Source organism: Salmo trutta, chromosome 21, assembly GCF_901001165.1.
Source record: "Salmo trutta chromosome 21, fSalTru1.1, whole genome shotgun sequence".
NCBI lineage: Eukaryota > Metazoa > Chordata > Actinopteri > Salmoniformes > Salmonidae > Salmo > Salmo trutta.
The window spans coordinates 44,929,696-44,946,205 of record NC_042977.1 but is presented as its reverse complement, the minus strand read 5'-3'; the positions used below and the strand labels follow the sequence as shown (position 1 = coordinate 44,946,205).

The window sequence follows — 16,510 nt, the reverse complement described above, 5'->3', positions numbered from 1 at the left end:
ACATAGATCTGGAACGAATATGTATGTTTCCGAATGGAATAGCAAATGTTTTTGTTATTTATTCATGAAATTCACAAATTAGTAGACCTTTATTCTTTACTGATAGTGATGAATTTGGAGCGCTCTCTTGTGGTCGTTTTAGGAACTGCTCACGTACTTTTTTGCTCCTGAGATATTCCAGTATGGAGGAGTGTTTGGTCTGCTGTGATCCTCCATCCTCGTGTGATGTCCTGCTGGGTTCTCCCCCACAACGTGACCTGCACACCCCCACATCCATGCTCACAGGGCGACCAGACACAAGGTAAACAATGAGTTCATTACAACAATACACATTATCCATGATATTTTCTTCCCATCACTATGCCCCCAAATGTCCCCCCCCCCTTCGCCAAATCTCGAAGCCCCTAAAAGTCAGAATGGAAACATTCATCATGCACCAGTACACATACAGTTACAGTGTTTCATTCTATGTAGTGTTTCATTCCATATAGTGTTTCATTCAATGTAGTGTTTCATTCTATGTAGTGTTTCATTCTATGTAGTGTTTCATTCTATATAGTGTTTCAATCTATGTAGTGTTTCATTCTATGTAGTGTTTCATTCTATGTAGTGTTTCATTCTATGTAGTGTTTCATTCTATGTAGTGTTTCATTCTATGTAGTGTTTCATTCTATGTAGCGTTTCATTCTATGTAGTGTTTCATTCTATACAGCGTTTCATTCTTTACAGTGTTTCATTCTATACAGCGTTTCATTCTAAACAGTGTTTCATTCTTTACAGTGTTTCATTCTAAACAGTGTTTCATTCTATATAGTGTTTCATTCTATACAGTGTTTCATTCTTTACAGTGTTTCATTCTATATAGTGTTTCATTCTATATAGCGTTTCATTTTATATTGTGTTTCATTCTATATAGTGTTTTGTTCTTTATAGCTGTCACGTCCTGACCATAGAAAGCTGTTATTTTCTATGGTAGAGTAGGTCAGGGCGTGACAGGTTTTTTTCTAGTTTAGATTTTCTATGTTATGTTCAAGTTTTGTATTTCTATGTTGGGCTTTGTTTGGGATGATCTCCAAATAGAGGCAGCTGGTCATCGTTGTCTCTAATTGGAGATCATACTTAAGTAGATTTTTTTTCTCCCACCTGGGTTTGTGGGAGATTGATTTTGAGTAAGTGCATGTTGTAACTCTTCGTCACGGTTTGGTTTGTTCATTCAGTTTATTTTGTATGTATTGCATAGTTTCACAGTTTAATAAAGAAAATGTGGAACGATACACATGCTGCGCTTTGGTCCGCTCCTTCATCCTACGACAACCATGACAATTGTGTTTCATTCAATGTAGTGTTTCATTCTATGTAGTGTTTCATTCTATGTAGTGTTTCATTCTATGTAGTGTTTCATTCTATGTAGTGTTTCATTCTATGTAGCGTTTCATTCTATGTAGCGTTTCATTCTATGTAGCGTTTCATTCTATGTAGCGTTTCAATCTATGTAGCGTTTCAATCTATGTAGCGTTTCAATCTATGTAGCGTTTCAATCTATGTAGCGTTTCATTCTATGTAGGGTTTCATTCTATGTAGTGTTTCATGCCCTCGCATGATGCTTTACTGTTACTGCTGTCCCCATTACTGCTGTCCCCGTTACTGCTGTCCCCATGGTGCTTTACTGTTACTGCTGTCCCCATTACTGCTGTCCCTATGGTGCTTTACTGTTACTGCTGTCCCCATGGTGCTTTACCGTTACTGCTGTCCCCATTACTGCTGTCCCCATGGTGCCTTACTGTTACTGCTGTCCCCATGGTGCTTTACTATTACTGCTGTCCCCATTACTGCTGTCCCCACGGTGCTTTACTATTACTGCTGTCCCCACGGTGCTTTACTGTTACTGCTGTCCCCATTACTGCTGTCCCCACGGTGCTTTACTATTACTGCTGTCCCCATTACTGCCGTCCCCACGGTGCTTTACTATTACTGCTGTCCCCACGGTGCTTTACTGTTATTGCTGTCCCCATTACTGCTGTCCCCATTACTGCTGTCCCCACGGTGCTTTACTGTTACTGCTGTCCCCATTACTGCTGTCCCCACGGTGCTTTACTGTTATTGCTGTCCCCATTACTGCTGTCCCCATTACTGCTGTCCCCACGGTGCTTTACTGTTACTGCTGTCCCCGTTACTGCTGTCCCCCCTACAATGAGAGTTGACCAAGCTGACAACAGCATTCTTCAACGCTCCTCAGCATTCCTGAACATTTCTCAACGTTCCTCAACGTTCTTCAACATTCCTCAACGTTCCACAACGTTCCACAACGTTCCTCAACGTTCCACAACGTTCCTCAACGTTCCACAACGTTCCTCAACGTTCCACAACGTTCCTCAACGTTCCACAAAGTTCCTCAACTGCCAGAGCTCTGAGTCCTTGGCAAAGTAACACAAGGCCTCATAAAGTGTCTCAGAGTAGGAGTGCTGATCTAGGATCAGTTTTGCCTTTTAGATTATAACCATTGAACCTGATCCTAGATCAGTTTTGCCTTTTAGATTATAACCATTGAACCTGATCCTAGATGAGTTTTGCCTTTTAGATTATAACCATTGAACCTGATCCTAGATCAGTTTTACCTTTTAGATTATAACCATTGAACCTGATCCTAGATCAGTTTTACCTTTTAGATTATAACCATTGAACCTGATCCTAGATCAGTTTTACCTTTTAGATTATAACCATTGAACCTGATCCTAGATCAGCACTTCTACATGCAGACTCAGCCCTTAGTTGTTCTGCCTAGTTCCAAGACATGGCTGAATTATAAAGTGATGTACAGTATGGTCATTCATAGCAGGTATTCACAAAGTAAGTAGGTTTGAACAGTAAGTCATTAGGCAGCATCAGAATCAGATCCCCATCAGCATGTCACACTGTTGTCCTCAGCTTAACACTCCCTACCAGTGCCTGTGTTCTTCTGAGATTCAAAAGGGATTATGAAGTATCTCTGTTGATGGAAGTCACACCAGTCCATGGGTCAGTAGCCATTGTTACTGTACATCAGTGAGCCAACAATAAACAGCCGTACTTACAGGCTAGGCTGAGGACACACAGCAGGAGCAGTAGGTAGTGCTGCAGTAGATCCATGATAATACTCCTTGCGGTGCTCCTCACAGCGCAGCTACCTCGCTAGATCCTGACCGAGTGACCTGTTGGTATCAACACCTTCTGATATTTATATGGGACTGTGCTTTGGTCACAAATGTCACTACCAGCCGGACCCTCTTTCCAAAGTGGTGTGGCGTTAAAACGGGTCAACTAATCACATTTCCATTCTGAAATGCCCAAGGTGGGACGAGGGGCTAAAAGGCGGGGCTCGTCATTCACTTCAAAGGGATGATCTCTAAAGTACAGAGTTCTCTTTTCACCTCTGCTGGCTGGCTTGTGTTTGAGTTGTGGAAGATGCAGTGGTATGTGTGTCCATCCACAGCTAAATTACGTGATTAAGGAGCTTCGGGCCATGAAAGCGTTGCTCAGTCATAGGCATTAATCATCTTTTACCTCAGGGGGGAGATGTTTAGCACCTGAACTTAAAACAGAAACCTGGCTAAAGCACATAAACAGGATCAGCATGGGGCTGAGGCTTTAGATGGGGGAAACACCCTGGTGTTTATTCAACATCAAGCCAGATGGTCAGGGTCTTCCCAGGTGTTGGACTCTGTCCCAGGCCAGTCCTCCATGTCCCCAGATGGTCAGGGTCTTCCAAGGTGTTGGACTCTGTCCCAGGCCAGTCCTCCATGTCCCCAGATGGTCAGGGTCTTCCCAGGTGTTGGACTCTGTCCCAGGCCAGTCCTCCATGTCCCCAGATGGTCAGGGTCTTCCCAGGTGTTGGACTCTGTCCCAGGCCAGTCCTCCATGTCCCCAGATGGTCAGGGTCTTCCCAGGTGTTGGACTCTGTCCCAGGCCAGTCCTCCATGTCCCCAGATGGGCAGGGCCCTCCCAGGGGTTGGACTCTGTCCCAGGCCAGTCCTCCATGTCCCCAGATGGTCAGGGCCCTCCCAGGTGTTGGACTCTGTCCCAGGCCAGTCCTCCATGTCCCCAGATGGTTAGGGTCTTCCCAGGTGTTGGACTCTGTCCCAGGCCAGTCCTCCATGTCCCCAGATGTTCAGGGTCTTCCCAGGTGTTGGACTCTGTCCCAGGCCAGTCCTCCATGTCCCCAGATGGTCAGGGTCTTCCCAGGGGTTGGACTCTGTCCCATGCCAGCCCTCCATGTCCCCAGATGGTCAGGGTCTTCCCAGGTGTTGGACTCTGTCCCAGGCCAGTCCTCCATGTCCCCAGATGGTCAGGGTCTTCCCAGGGGTTGGACTCTGTCCCAGGCCAGTCCTCCATGTCCCCAGATGGTCAGGGTCTTCCCAGGGGTTGGACTCTGTCCCAGGCCTGTCCTCCATGTCCCCAGATGGTCAGGGTCTTCCCAGGGGTTGGACTCTGTCCCAGGCCAGTCCTCCATGTCCCCAGATGGTCAGGGTCTTCCCAGGTGTTGGACTCTGTCCCAGGCCAGTCCTCCATGTCCCCAGATGGTCAGGGTCCCCCCAGGTGTTGAACTCTGTTCCAGGCCAGTCCTCCATGTCCCCAGATGGGCAGGGCCCTCCCAGGTGTTGGACTCTGTCCCAGGCCAGTCCTCCATGTCCCCAGATGGGCAGGGCCCTTCCAGGGGTTGTTCTACAGGGTCGTGGGTCATGGGTCATGGGTCGTTCTACAGAAGTGGTATAAATTGAGGGTTGAAAAAACAGGCACATTTGAATCCTATTCCTCCCAAACTCAGACTATATACCACTCACACACTGTTTGAATACAAGCATTTCACTACACCCGCAATAAAGGCAGGTAGCCTAGCGGTTAGAGTGTTGGGCCAGTAACCAAAAGGTTGTTTGATCAAATCCCTGAGTTGACAAGGTAAAAAATGTGTCATTCTGCCCCTGAACAATGCAGTTAACCCACTGTTACCTGATAGGCTGTCATTGTAAATAAGAATTTGTTCTTAACTGAGTTGCCTGGTTAAATCAAATAAAAAATAACATCTGCTAAATGTGTATGTGTCCAATAAAATGTGATATTTCAAATATTTACCTGAATTCCTTACCACCCTACTAAATGTGCCACTACTGGCACAAAGTGCCACGTGGGTAATAAAGGGAGACAATGCTTCTATTACAGATTCATTATATAGATGTAATTTGCATATCAAGTTAACAACATAGTACAACATTTTTTTGAAAAACAGATTTTCAAAACCTTTCAATTGAATTTAGAGAAATATAATCTTTATTGTTCTCTGTAAAATGTTCTGTGTTGATTGTATGAATCTGAAACTTGTTGACTTGAATTACATCTAATTCATTTGGTTGTTAGGTATAAAGTGTTTAATTTAAATATCTATCTTTATTTTGGTAAAGTAAAGGATTTTCATTGGTTAAAAACCTCCATCTTAGTTCAAAAAATATTTATTATGGTAGAAATTCACAGTTAAGATCTCCTTACCTCAAGATAATCCCACATATGCTCTTCATCTTGTTACACACCATTTAATTAAACCTCTTAGTTATTCATCAAGTGAGTGTTGTGTCCCAGAATGAGATTACACTGATGATGAATTTGGCCTGGCCTGTATGCGTGCCTGCTCCTCTGTAACTCTACTGCACGTGTTGCATGGCTCAGTATACCACTGGCCCTGGGATTAACTCTGTTGATATATTCAGGATTATCACTGAGCCTCTGCAGTGCACAGTATTAATCCATGAAGCTCATCTACTATATGTGACTACTGAGTGAAGACTAGAGGTCTATGTTTTGTCTAAATTGATGTCAATGTTTGGGCTCTTGGAGGGTGGGATCCCCCCTGCTGGCTATGCATTTGAATAGTTTACACTTTTTCCTGAAGTGTGCACTTGTCCACTACCCACATGGTGGTCCTCTGAGTGGCTACAGAGTGACTACCGAGTGACTACAGAGTGACTACAGTGACTACCGAGTGATGACTGAGTGACTACAGAGTGACAACTGAGGGACTATTGAGGGACTACTGAGTGACTAGTGATGACTGAGGGACTACTGAGTGACTATTGAGTGACTAGTGATGACTGAGTGACTACTGAGTGACTACAGAGTGATGACTGAGGGACTACTGAGTGACTACTGAGTGACTACTGAGTGATGACTGAGGGACTACTGAATGACTACAGAGTGATGACTGAGGGACTACTGAGTGACTACTGAGTGATGACTGAGTGACTAGTGATGACTGAGGGACTACTGAGTGATGACTGAGGGACTACTGAGTGACTACAGAGTGACTACTGAGTGACTACAGAGTGACTACTGAGTGACTACAGAGTGACTACTGAGTGATGACTGAGTGACTAGTGATGACTGAGGGACTACTGAGGGACTACTGAGTGCTGACTGAGGGACTACTGAGTGACTACAGAGTGACTACAGAGTGACGACTGAGTGACTACTGAGTGACTACAGAGTGATAACTGAGGGACTACTGAGTGACTACTGAGTGACTACAGAGTGATGACTGAGGGACTACTGAGTGACTACAGAGTGATGACTGAGGGACTACTGAGTGACTACAAAGTGACTACAGAGTGACTACAGAGTGACTACTGAGTGATGACTGAGTGACTACTGAGTGACTAGTGATGACTGAGGGACTACTGAGGGACTACCGAGTGATGACTGAGGGACTACTGAGTGACTACAGAGTGACTACAGAGTGACTACTGAGTGATGACTACTGAATGACTACAGAGTGATGACTGAGGGACTACTGAGTGACTACAGAGTGACTACTGAGGGACTACTGAGTGACTACAGAGTGACTACTGAGTGATGACTGAGTGACTACTGAGTGACTAGTGATGACTGAGGGACTACTGAGGGACTACTGAGTGATGACTGAGGGACTACTGAGTGACTACAGAGTGACTACAGAGTGACTACTGAGTGATGACTGAGTGACTACAGAGTGACTACGGAGTGATGACTGAGTGACTACTGAGCCATCTGAAGGCTGGTGAGTAACCTCTCTGGACTTGAGGCCTAACACGTCACATGACAGAGCTAGTTCAGAAGCGTTGCTCACCAACATGCAGTGGCTGACCTCTGCTAGCCAAATTGGGTCAGTAGTGCTAGACCAGCAAACATGTCCACATTGGCATTATGTGGGCCCAATGCGGGCTAAAATATTGGTTGCCCACATTAGGCCAATGCACCTTTGCTCATCGGCTCCACATTGGCCCTCAAGGCATTTTCCCAGTGTGGCCCAGTATGGCCCAGTATGGCCCAGTGTGGCTCAGTATGGCCCAGTGTGGCCCAGTATGGCCCAGTATGGCCCAATATGGCCCAGTGTGGCCCAGTATGGCCCAGTATGGCCAAGTGTGGCCCAGTGTGGCCCAGTGTGGCCCAGTGTGGCCCAGTATGGCCCAGTGTGGCCCAGTGTGGCCCAGTGTGGGCAGCCCGTATCTGGCGAGGGCAGTCCTCACTGGACACAGATGTCAACGGCATGTATTCATGGATGCCAAGGGAAGCCAGGCTTCCTTCAAAAAGTTGACCGAGAAAATAAGAAAAAAACATAAAATAATGTATCTTTTGTCTCTCTGAGTTTCATAATGTTCCTTCAATTCACAAGAGGCTGAATGTCTCACACTGGAGAAAGGATCCCAGCGAGTATTTGGCCTCCCTTGACAAAATGTATTTGTTGTGCTGTTGTTTAGTTGTTGTGTTGTTGTCCTCCGGTGGCTAGCTACCTAGCTAAAATTGTCCCTTTGCTAAATTAACCATGTATTGAGCTAGGGATTTGGACTTGTGGGTTTTACCTAATTCTCCGTACTGGCCAATGATTATAATGGCGATTCTGATCCAACCATAAATTCCTACTTTGTGCCCCTGGCCTGAGAGGATGTGTAGTTGGATGTAGAAGGCTAATGTTAACTAGCTGGGTCATCGTTGCCCATGAAAGGAAGTTAGGCTAGCGAGCAAGCATTTTAGCCAGGTAATCCATGACAACAAAACTAAAGTGTACTGTATGATGTTATAGACCGTTTCGTCAACATGAAAGAGAGGAGGATGGTGTTTCTCTGCCAGTAGGGTGAGTCAACATGTTCTTTCTACTTGCGCGTGCACGCACGCACGCATGCACGCACGCACGCACGCACGCACGCACGCACGCACGCACACACACACACACACACACACACACACACACAGAGAGAGAGAAATCAGAACCGTGGACAGCCAAATCATATTTAGTTTACGTTGATTGGACAAATTGTTTTTGGTGTCTTTTAGTCGTCACTGTATTAGACTAAGCATTAGGTGATTTGATAATGTTGAAGGTGAAATGTTGCTGGAATAGTGGAGGAAACATTAACTTGCTTGACCGTGCTGTAGGTCCTGTAACTGTTTTGATTTGTGGACTTCACCTGACAGAGGTTGCTCTCCGGTTTTGTGATGAAACAAAAGGTGTGGTTGAATTTATTCTGCCACTGTGCGTTCTTATTGTCTCTCCCTTTAGGCCTATATAAAGTATCATGGTGTCAAGGCATATGAACTAACAGGTTACAACGCAATTATCACAACACAGGCCTGGTTTCCCCGGTGATTTCGCCCATGCACCACTTCTGGATGTTATGTCTATGATTCACAAAGCCTGATTGGATAATTTAGCAAAACACCTCTAGACAGGTCTGGCCCTGTCACAGGCCTCAGTCATCATAACAGATACAAATGTAGGATCTTAATTTGATCACCCTGTTGCAGGATAACTTTTTTTTCAGGACATTTTAAACTTGTAGTGTTTTTGAGGTTTAAAAGGCTTCTGAAATGAGTAATTTCCTCTTCTAAATTTCAGACTTGATTGTATCAATCCCTACAAAATGTCTATTAATCAAATCAAAGTTTATTGGTCGTGTACACAGATATTTGCAGGTGTTGTAGCAGGTGCAGCAAAATGCTTATGTTGCCAGCTCCAACAGGGCAGTAGAATGTCTCCCAAATACAATACTAATACACAAATAATTCAACAAAAAGCAAACCAAGAAATAACAATCCAAAAGTACACGTATTACAGTGAGCATTGTGACAATCCAGAATATAAAACATCAAATCAAAATCAAATCAAATTTATTTATATAGCCCTTCGTACATCAGCTGAAATCTCAAAGTGCTGTACAGAAACCCAGCCTAAAACCCCAAACAGCAAGCAATGCATGTGAAAGAAGCACGGTGGCTGGGAAAAACTCCCTAGGAAAAACTCCTGAGAAAGGCCAAAAACCTAGGAAGAAACCTAGAGAGGAACCAGGCTATGAGGGGTGGCCAGTCCTCTTCTGGCTGTGCCGGGTGGATATTATAACAGAACATGGTCAAGATGTTAAAATGTTCGTAAATGACCAGCATGGTCAAATAATAATAATCATAGTAGTTGTCGAGGGTGCAACAAGCACGTCCGGTGAACAGGTCAGGGTTCCGTAGCCGCAGGCAGAACAGTTGAAACTGGAGCAGCAGCATGGCCAGGTGGACTGGGGACAGCAAGGAGTCATCATGCCAGGTAGTCCTCAGGCATGGTCCTAGGGCTCAGGTCCTCCGAGAGAAAGAAAGAAAGAGAGAAAGAAAGAGAGAATTAGAGAGAGCATATTTACATTCACACAGGACACCGGATAAGACAAGAGAATACTCCAGATGTAACAGACTGACCCTAGCCCCCCGACACATAAACTACTGCAGCATAAATACTGGAGGCTGAGACAGGAGGGATCAGAAGACACTGTGGCCCCATCCGATGATACCCCCGGACAGGGCCAAACAGGCAGGATATAACCCCACCCACTATGCCAAAGCACAGCCCCCACACCACCAAAACATGTGGTGTGTATAGACAGTATATCATTAGGAAAATGAAATGGTATGTATTAGGTATATTAGGATGAGCTATGTGGAGAATACAGTTTATACATACACAGTCAGTAGACAACAGTGTATAAACAATAGATGGTGATCAGCATTCAATGATTCTGTATACATGGGGCATTAGTGTCACTCCTTACAATCCACATGATTAATCACATTTCCTGTTGCATCAGAATTATTTTCCAACTGTAGCAAACGGGTTGAAATTAAGAACCTACATCTGTACATATCTGATTCATACAGCCTGTATGGCTGATGTAGTGGAGGACACACATGTATACCAGTGGAGAGTAAACTAACAACTCAGGTCTGTGCCCTGCCTGTCACATTGCCTCAGTTATGACATACTGTATATCTAACCGATGTGAAATGGCTAGTTAGTTAGCGGTGGTGCGCGCTAATAGCGTTTCAATCGGGTGACGTCACTCGCTCTGAGACCTTGAAGTAGTTGTTCCCCTTGCTCTGCAAGGGCCGTGGCTTTTGTGGCGCGATGGGTAACGATGCTTCGTGGGTGACTCTTGTTGATGTGTGCAGAGGGTCCCTGGTTCAAGCCCAGGTTGGGGCGAGGAGAGGGACGGAAGCTAAACTGTTACATATACAATGCCTTTGGAAAGTATTCAGACCCCTTTACTTTTTCCACATTTTGTTAGGTTACAGCCTTATTCTAAAATTGATTCAATTGTTTTCTTCCCCCTCATCAATTTACACACAATACACCATAATGACAAAGCAGAAACAGGTTTTTAGAAAATAAATTGCAAATGTATATATATTTTTTTAAATCCGGAAATATCACATTTCCATAAGTATTCAGACCCTTTACTCAGTACTTTATTAAAGCACCTTCGGCTGCGATTACAGCCATAAGTCTTCTTGGGTATGACGCTACAAGTTTGGCACACCTGTATTTGGGGAGTTTCTCCCATTCTCATCTGCAAATCCTCTAAAGTTCTGTCAGGTTGGATAGGGAGCATTGCTGCACATCTATTTTCAGGTCTCTCCCAATCGAGCAAACGTGCTCGATTGGGTTCAAGTCCAGGCTCTGGCTTGGCCACTCAAGGACATTCAGAGACTTGTCCCAAAGCCACTCCTGTGTTGTCTTGGCTGTGTGCTTAGGGTTGTTGTCCTGTTAGAAGATTGAACCTTCGCCCCAGTCTGAGGTCCTGAGTGCTCTGGAGCAGGTTTTCATCAAGGATTTCTCTGTATTTTGCTCCGTTCATCTTTGCCTTGATGCTGACTAGTCTACTCGTCCCTGCCACTGAAAAACATCCCCACGGCATGATGCTGCCACCACCATGCTTCACCGTAGGGATGGTGCCAGGTTTCCTCCAGTCATGATACTTGGCATTCAGGCCAAAAAGTTTAATCTTGTTTTCATCAGACTAGAGAATCTTCTTTCTCATGGTCTGAGAGTCTTTAGGTGCCTTTTGCTGAGGAGTGGCTTCTGTCTGGTCACTCTACCATAAAGGCCTGATTGGTGAAGTGCTGCAGAGATGGTTGTCCTTATGGAAGGTTCTCCCATCTCCACAGAGGAACTCTAGAGCTCTGTCAGGGTGACTATCGGGCTCTTGGTCACCTCCCTGACCAAGGCCCTTCACACCGATTGCTCAGTTTGGCCGGGCGGCCAGCTCTAGGAAGAGTCTTGGTGGTTCCAAACTTCTTCCATTTAAGAATGATGGTGGCTAACTGTGTTCTTAGGTGATCTTCGCATTGAAGAAACTTTTTGGTACCCTTCCCCAAATCTGTGCCTCGACACAATCCTGTCTCAGCGCTCTACGAACAATTCCTTTGACCTCATGGCTTGGTTTTTGCTCTGACATGCACTATCAACTGTGGGACCTTATTTAGACAGGTATGTGCCTTTCCAAATCATGTCCAATCAATTGAATTTACCACAGGTGGACTCCAATCAAGTTGTAGAAACATCTCAAAGATGATCAATGGAAACAGGATGCACCTGAGCTCAATTTCAAGTCTCATAGCAAATGGTCTGAATAGGTATTTCTGTTTTTAAATTTTTTATACATTTTCAAAAATGTCCAAAAACCTGTTTTTACTTTGTCATTATGGGGTATTGTGTGTAGATTACAGAGGATGTATTTTTTTTTTAGATCCATTTTAGAATAAGGCTGTAACGTAGCAAAATGTGTAAAAAGTCAATGTGTCTGAATACCTTCCGAAGGCACTGTATATCTGGGTCATGATTCGTCTATGTCATCTCCCTCAGTGGCCCCTAGCCTTATAAGGAGTTGGAATGGAAGACTATGGCCTTTGGTCCATTCCCTGTATGCCTCTTTGATATCTGGGGTGAAATAAGAGCTATTGTTAGGTTGTTATTTTTAGGTCAATTAGTGATTTGTCATATGTATGTGATATAACAGTTTGTCACCACACAGACTCCACCTTTTGGTCCTTCATTTGATAAATGTTTATTTCCCTTAGCAGGAGTGTGAGATCATTTTTGATTGACATTTCCCAGAACCCAAAGTCTCCTGACCGTAGTGATGCTTCCAATGGAACTCTTATATAATGTCACATGTCTGTCTGTTTGGTCTGTGACTGGGTCATGGTTGGGTCATGGCTGGGTCAGACAAGCAGTCATAAGACGGGTCCAGTCTAGGGGTTTGAATAGCCTGTGTAGAATGTTCTGTCTGCGTGGGAGGAGCCAGACACAGAGGCGATTATGGGTATTGACATTGCAGAGTGGCGACGTCTCACTGACAGTTCTAACAAGACAGACACACGGAGAGAGGGAAGGAGAGAAAGAGAGAAAGAGAGAGGAACAGGTAGAGAGAGGGAGAAAGTGAGAAACTAGGTGCTCTGTAGGAGAGGTTGTGATTTGTCACAACACTCCACAAAGGACAGTAGATCTATCCCAGACATCAGAGATACTTGTTTTCTTCATTTTGTGACAGTTTATGAAAGTAACAGCAAATATACACGTTTTTGATGAATCTATGTTCCTGTTGCATTCTACCTGTTTGTTAAGTGGATTTCTCGATTCTTCAAACACCAGCACTGACTGAGCCCATCTACTAGGACAATTACTACATTCTTTGAGAGCTTGGAGAACTATCCAAGGACTACCAGAAACACTGTCAGCCCACCCAGACCATCAGCCATGTTTCAGAAGCAGAGGAAAAGTGTCAAAGCCGTGAGGAGCAACAAGACAGAGGCTAAAGAAAAGGTCCTTTGTGAGTAATAGTGGCTTTTGTTTATTTATTCTTATTGCAATCAATCAAATGTATTTATGAAGCCCTTTTTACATTAGCTGATGTCACAAAGTGCTATACAGAAACCCAGCCTAAAACCCTAAACAGTAAAGCAATGCAGATGTAGAAGCGCGGTGGCTAGGAAAAACTCCCTAGAAAGGCAGGAACCTAGGAAGAAACCTAGAGAGGAACCAGGCTCTGAGGGGTGACCAGTCCTCTTCTGGCTGTGCCGGGTGGAGATTAGAAACCAAGACAGGAACCAGGCTCTGAGGGGTGGCCAGTCCTCTTCTGGCTGTGCCGGGTGGAGATTAGGAACCAAGAGAGGAACCAGGCTCTGAGGGGTGGCCAGTCCTCTTCTGGCTGTGCCGGGTGGAGGTTAGAAACCTAGAGAGGAACCAGGCTCTGACCAGTCCTCTTCTGGCTGTGCCGGGTGGAGATTATAAGAGTACATGGCCATGAAGGCCAGATTGTTCTTCAATATGTTCAAACGTTCATAGATGACCAGCAGGGTCAAATAATAATCACAGTGGTTGTAGAGGGTGATGTTTTTCTATGCTTAGGCCGTCATCGTAAATAAGAATTTGTTCTTAACTGACTTGCCATATTTAAATAAAGGTTACATTTTTCTGATTATCACAGGTTGCTAATAGACTATCACTCTCCAAGTGGCTAACTCATATTTTGGGGTATCTGTACTTTACTATTTATATTTTTGACAACTTTAACTTTTACTTCACTACATTCCTAAAGAAAATAATATACATTTTACTCCATACATTTTCTGTGACACCCAAAAGTACTTGTTACATTTTGAATTCTTAGCAGGACAGGAAAATGGTGTAATTCACACACTTATCATGAGAACATCCCTGGTCATCCCTACTGCCTCTGATCTGGAGGACTCACTAAACACACACTTATCATGAGAACATCACTGGTCATCCCTACCGCCTCTGATCTGGCGGACTCACTAAACACACAAGCTACCCAATTGACACGTTACCATTGATAACGTTAGAAATGTGATGAACCACGACAAGCCATTGGTGTCAGAGGTTTCAGTTCTTTAGTTGTTTTGAAATACTGTGAGGTCTATGTAGTGTTGTTTATGTTCTGTTCCTCCTCCTGTGTTTCTCTGCTGCAGGTAACAAAGCTCAGCAGACGATAGCTCAGCGATGTGGAGACCCGAAAGAGGGAGGGAAGGAGGAGAACATCAAGGAGAACAAGGAGAACCAGCTGAGGTCTCGTGGTGATGCGGTGGAGGACGTTGAAGAGGTGAAGCCGGCGAGGAAGAGTGTGTTTGATAAAGCTGTCTATGACCTGGCCCACACGGAGAGGATGATGAATGACCTGACGTTTGGACGGAGGGTGGCCTTCTACGAGCTGAGAGGGGAGATCGGCTGTGGAAACTTCTCCCAGGTGAAACTGGGCATTCATGACCTGACTAAAGGTGAGACACAGGCCTGGAACATGGAACCACCTATCAGTGGTGGAAAAAGTACCAAATTGTCATACTTGAGTAAAAGTGAAGCAAACCAGACAGCATCATTTCCTTGTTTTTTACATTTTACAGATAGCCAGGGGCATGCTCCAACACATAATTTACAAATGAAGCATGTGTGTTTAGTGAGTCCTCCAGATCAGAGGCAGTAGGGATGACCAGGGATGTTCTCTTGATAAGGGTGTGAATTAGACTTGCCAATGTTGCCAGTGTTGCCTTGCCTGCGTTGCCACACTAAGTCTGGAGGAGAACAAACTAGGCTAATCCAACATGTGAGAAAAAGCCGATGGCTATAATCTCATTCAACTTTCACTAATCCCTGTGGATTGTCTTCGGCCACTTGCACGTGTCTCAGACTCAGTCACAAGCTTATGTATTGAGTAAAGTATTGAGGACAATAGCCATAGCAAGACAAGCTAAAGAGAGATAAAGATAGAGAGAGGATAGCTTTAGTGAATTCTAAACGTGATAGCATGTCTCTAACTCTCTCCCTGTCCCTTTCTCTCTCTTCCTCCATCTTGGATTCCAACACCCAGAGAGAGTGGCAGTTAAGATCCTGGATAAAGTCAAACTGGACAAGAGGTCCCACGTGCTGTTTGCCTCAGAGATAGGGTGCATGGAGAGGCTGTCCCACCCCAACATAGTGCGTCTGTACGAGGTGGTGGAGACGTTTAAGCGGCTGTACCTGGTGATGGAGTACGCCAGTGGAGGAGATCTGTTCTCACGCATTACCACCAGGGGTAGACTCTCAGACCTGGAAAGCAAACTCATATTTTCCCAAATTCTGGCTGCAGTTAAACACATGGTGAGTTAGCAACAATAAAGTCTTGCATTGACTCTAACTACTACAGTAGCATAGTGCTGTAAGTCTGTCTAAACAACAATGGCACACGGATTACCCCATTTTAAATAAGTGTTGTGTGATACATTCATGTATCCTTAGGGCCCTATCGTGCCTCACTCAGTCTCTGTGTACAAATCTTGCTTTATGTTTAAAGTATTTTCTTCTTGTCATCGTCCAGCATGATAACAACATAGTCCACCGGGACCTGAAGGCAGAGAACGTTTTCTACACCACCACATACTGCGTCAAGGTAGGCGACTTCGGCTTCAGCACCTCCTCGCGTCCTGATGACGTCCTCACCAGCTTCTGCGGCTCCACGCCATACGTCGCCCCAGAGCTCTTCAAGGACAAAGGCTACGTGGGCCAGTCCGCTGATGTCTGGGCCCTTGGTGTACTACTCTACTTCATGACTACTGCCATGTTGCCCTTCAACGCTGCCAACCTCAGCCGGCTGAAGGTCTGCATCCTTCAGGGCTCCTTCACCATCCCAGCCTACGTGCCCGACCCCTGCCACCAGGTCATCCAGGACATCCTGAGGCCAGTGCCCGCCGACCGCCTCTCCGTGGCTCATATCATGACCTACACCTGGCTGAAGGGCATTGATTACCCCCAGGCATACCCCTCCTCCCGCCCGACCCCAGCTCACCTGGTCGAGCCCTCCCGGGTCCTGGGTACAGATGAGCTGGATGTCAAGGCAGCTCTGGCGGACCTGGGGATAACAGAGAGCCACCTGGTGAACAACACCTGCCCAGACTTGAGGAGCCCTGTGACGGGGGCCTATAGGATCCTGCTGCACCGCATCCATAAGAGGAAGACAGTGGAGGCGGTGGGGTACAGCGCTGCATGTCACAAAGACTTCCAGGTCAAGAGACGCTGGAGCGAGGGTACCTTACCTCTGTTGAAGCCTTCTGCTGTGTGTGTAATCATGTAGAGGGGAAGGAGACTAGCCAGTCAGACGGGGTGGAGTCTAGCCAGTCAGACGGGGAGGAGTCTAGCCAGTCAGAC

General features: G+C 45.4%; 1 protein-coding gene across 1 annotated transcript; it reads left to right on the top strand.

Moving 5' to 3' along the window:
- Positions 1–12,742: 12,742 nt before the first annotated feature.
- LOC115157546 (serine/threonine-protein kinase NIM1) lies at positions 12,743–16,510 on the top strand. Its single transcript, XM_029705900.1, has 4 exons — positions 12,743–13,142; positions 14,305–14,610; positions 15,198–15,466; positions 15,684–16,510. Exons 1-4 carry the CDS (start codon positions 13,070–13,072, stop codon positions 16,434–16,436), a joined length of 1,401 nt encoding a protein of 466 aa, XP_029561760.1. The 5' UTR covers positions 12,743–13,069; the 3' UTR covers positions 16,437–16,510.

Excerpts from the sequence above, each read along its gene's own strand:
- LOC115157546 (XM_029705900.1), top strand. The coding sequence starts at position 13,070 with ATGTTTCAGAAGCAGAGGAAAAGTGTCAAAGCCGTGAGGAGCAACAAG. Across the intron at positions 13,143-14,304 it reads GGCTAAAGAAAAGGTCCTTT|GTAACAAAGCTCAGCAGACG; the intron begins GTGAGTAATAGT and ends TCTCTGCTGCAG. Across the intron at positions 15,467-15,683 it reads TGGCTGCAGTTAAACACATG|CATGATAACAACATAGTCCA; the intron begins GTGAGTTAGCAA and ends GTCATCGTCCAG.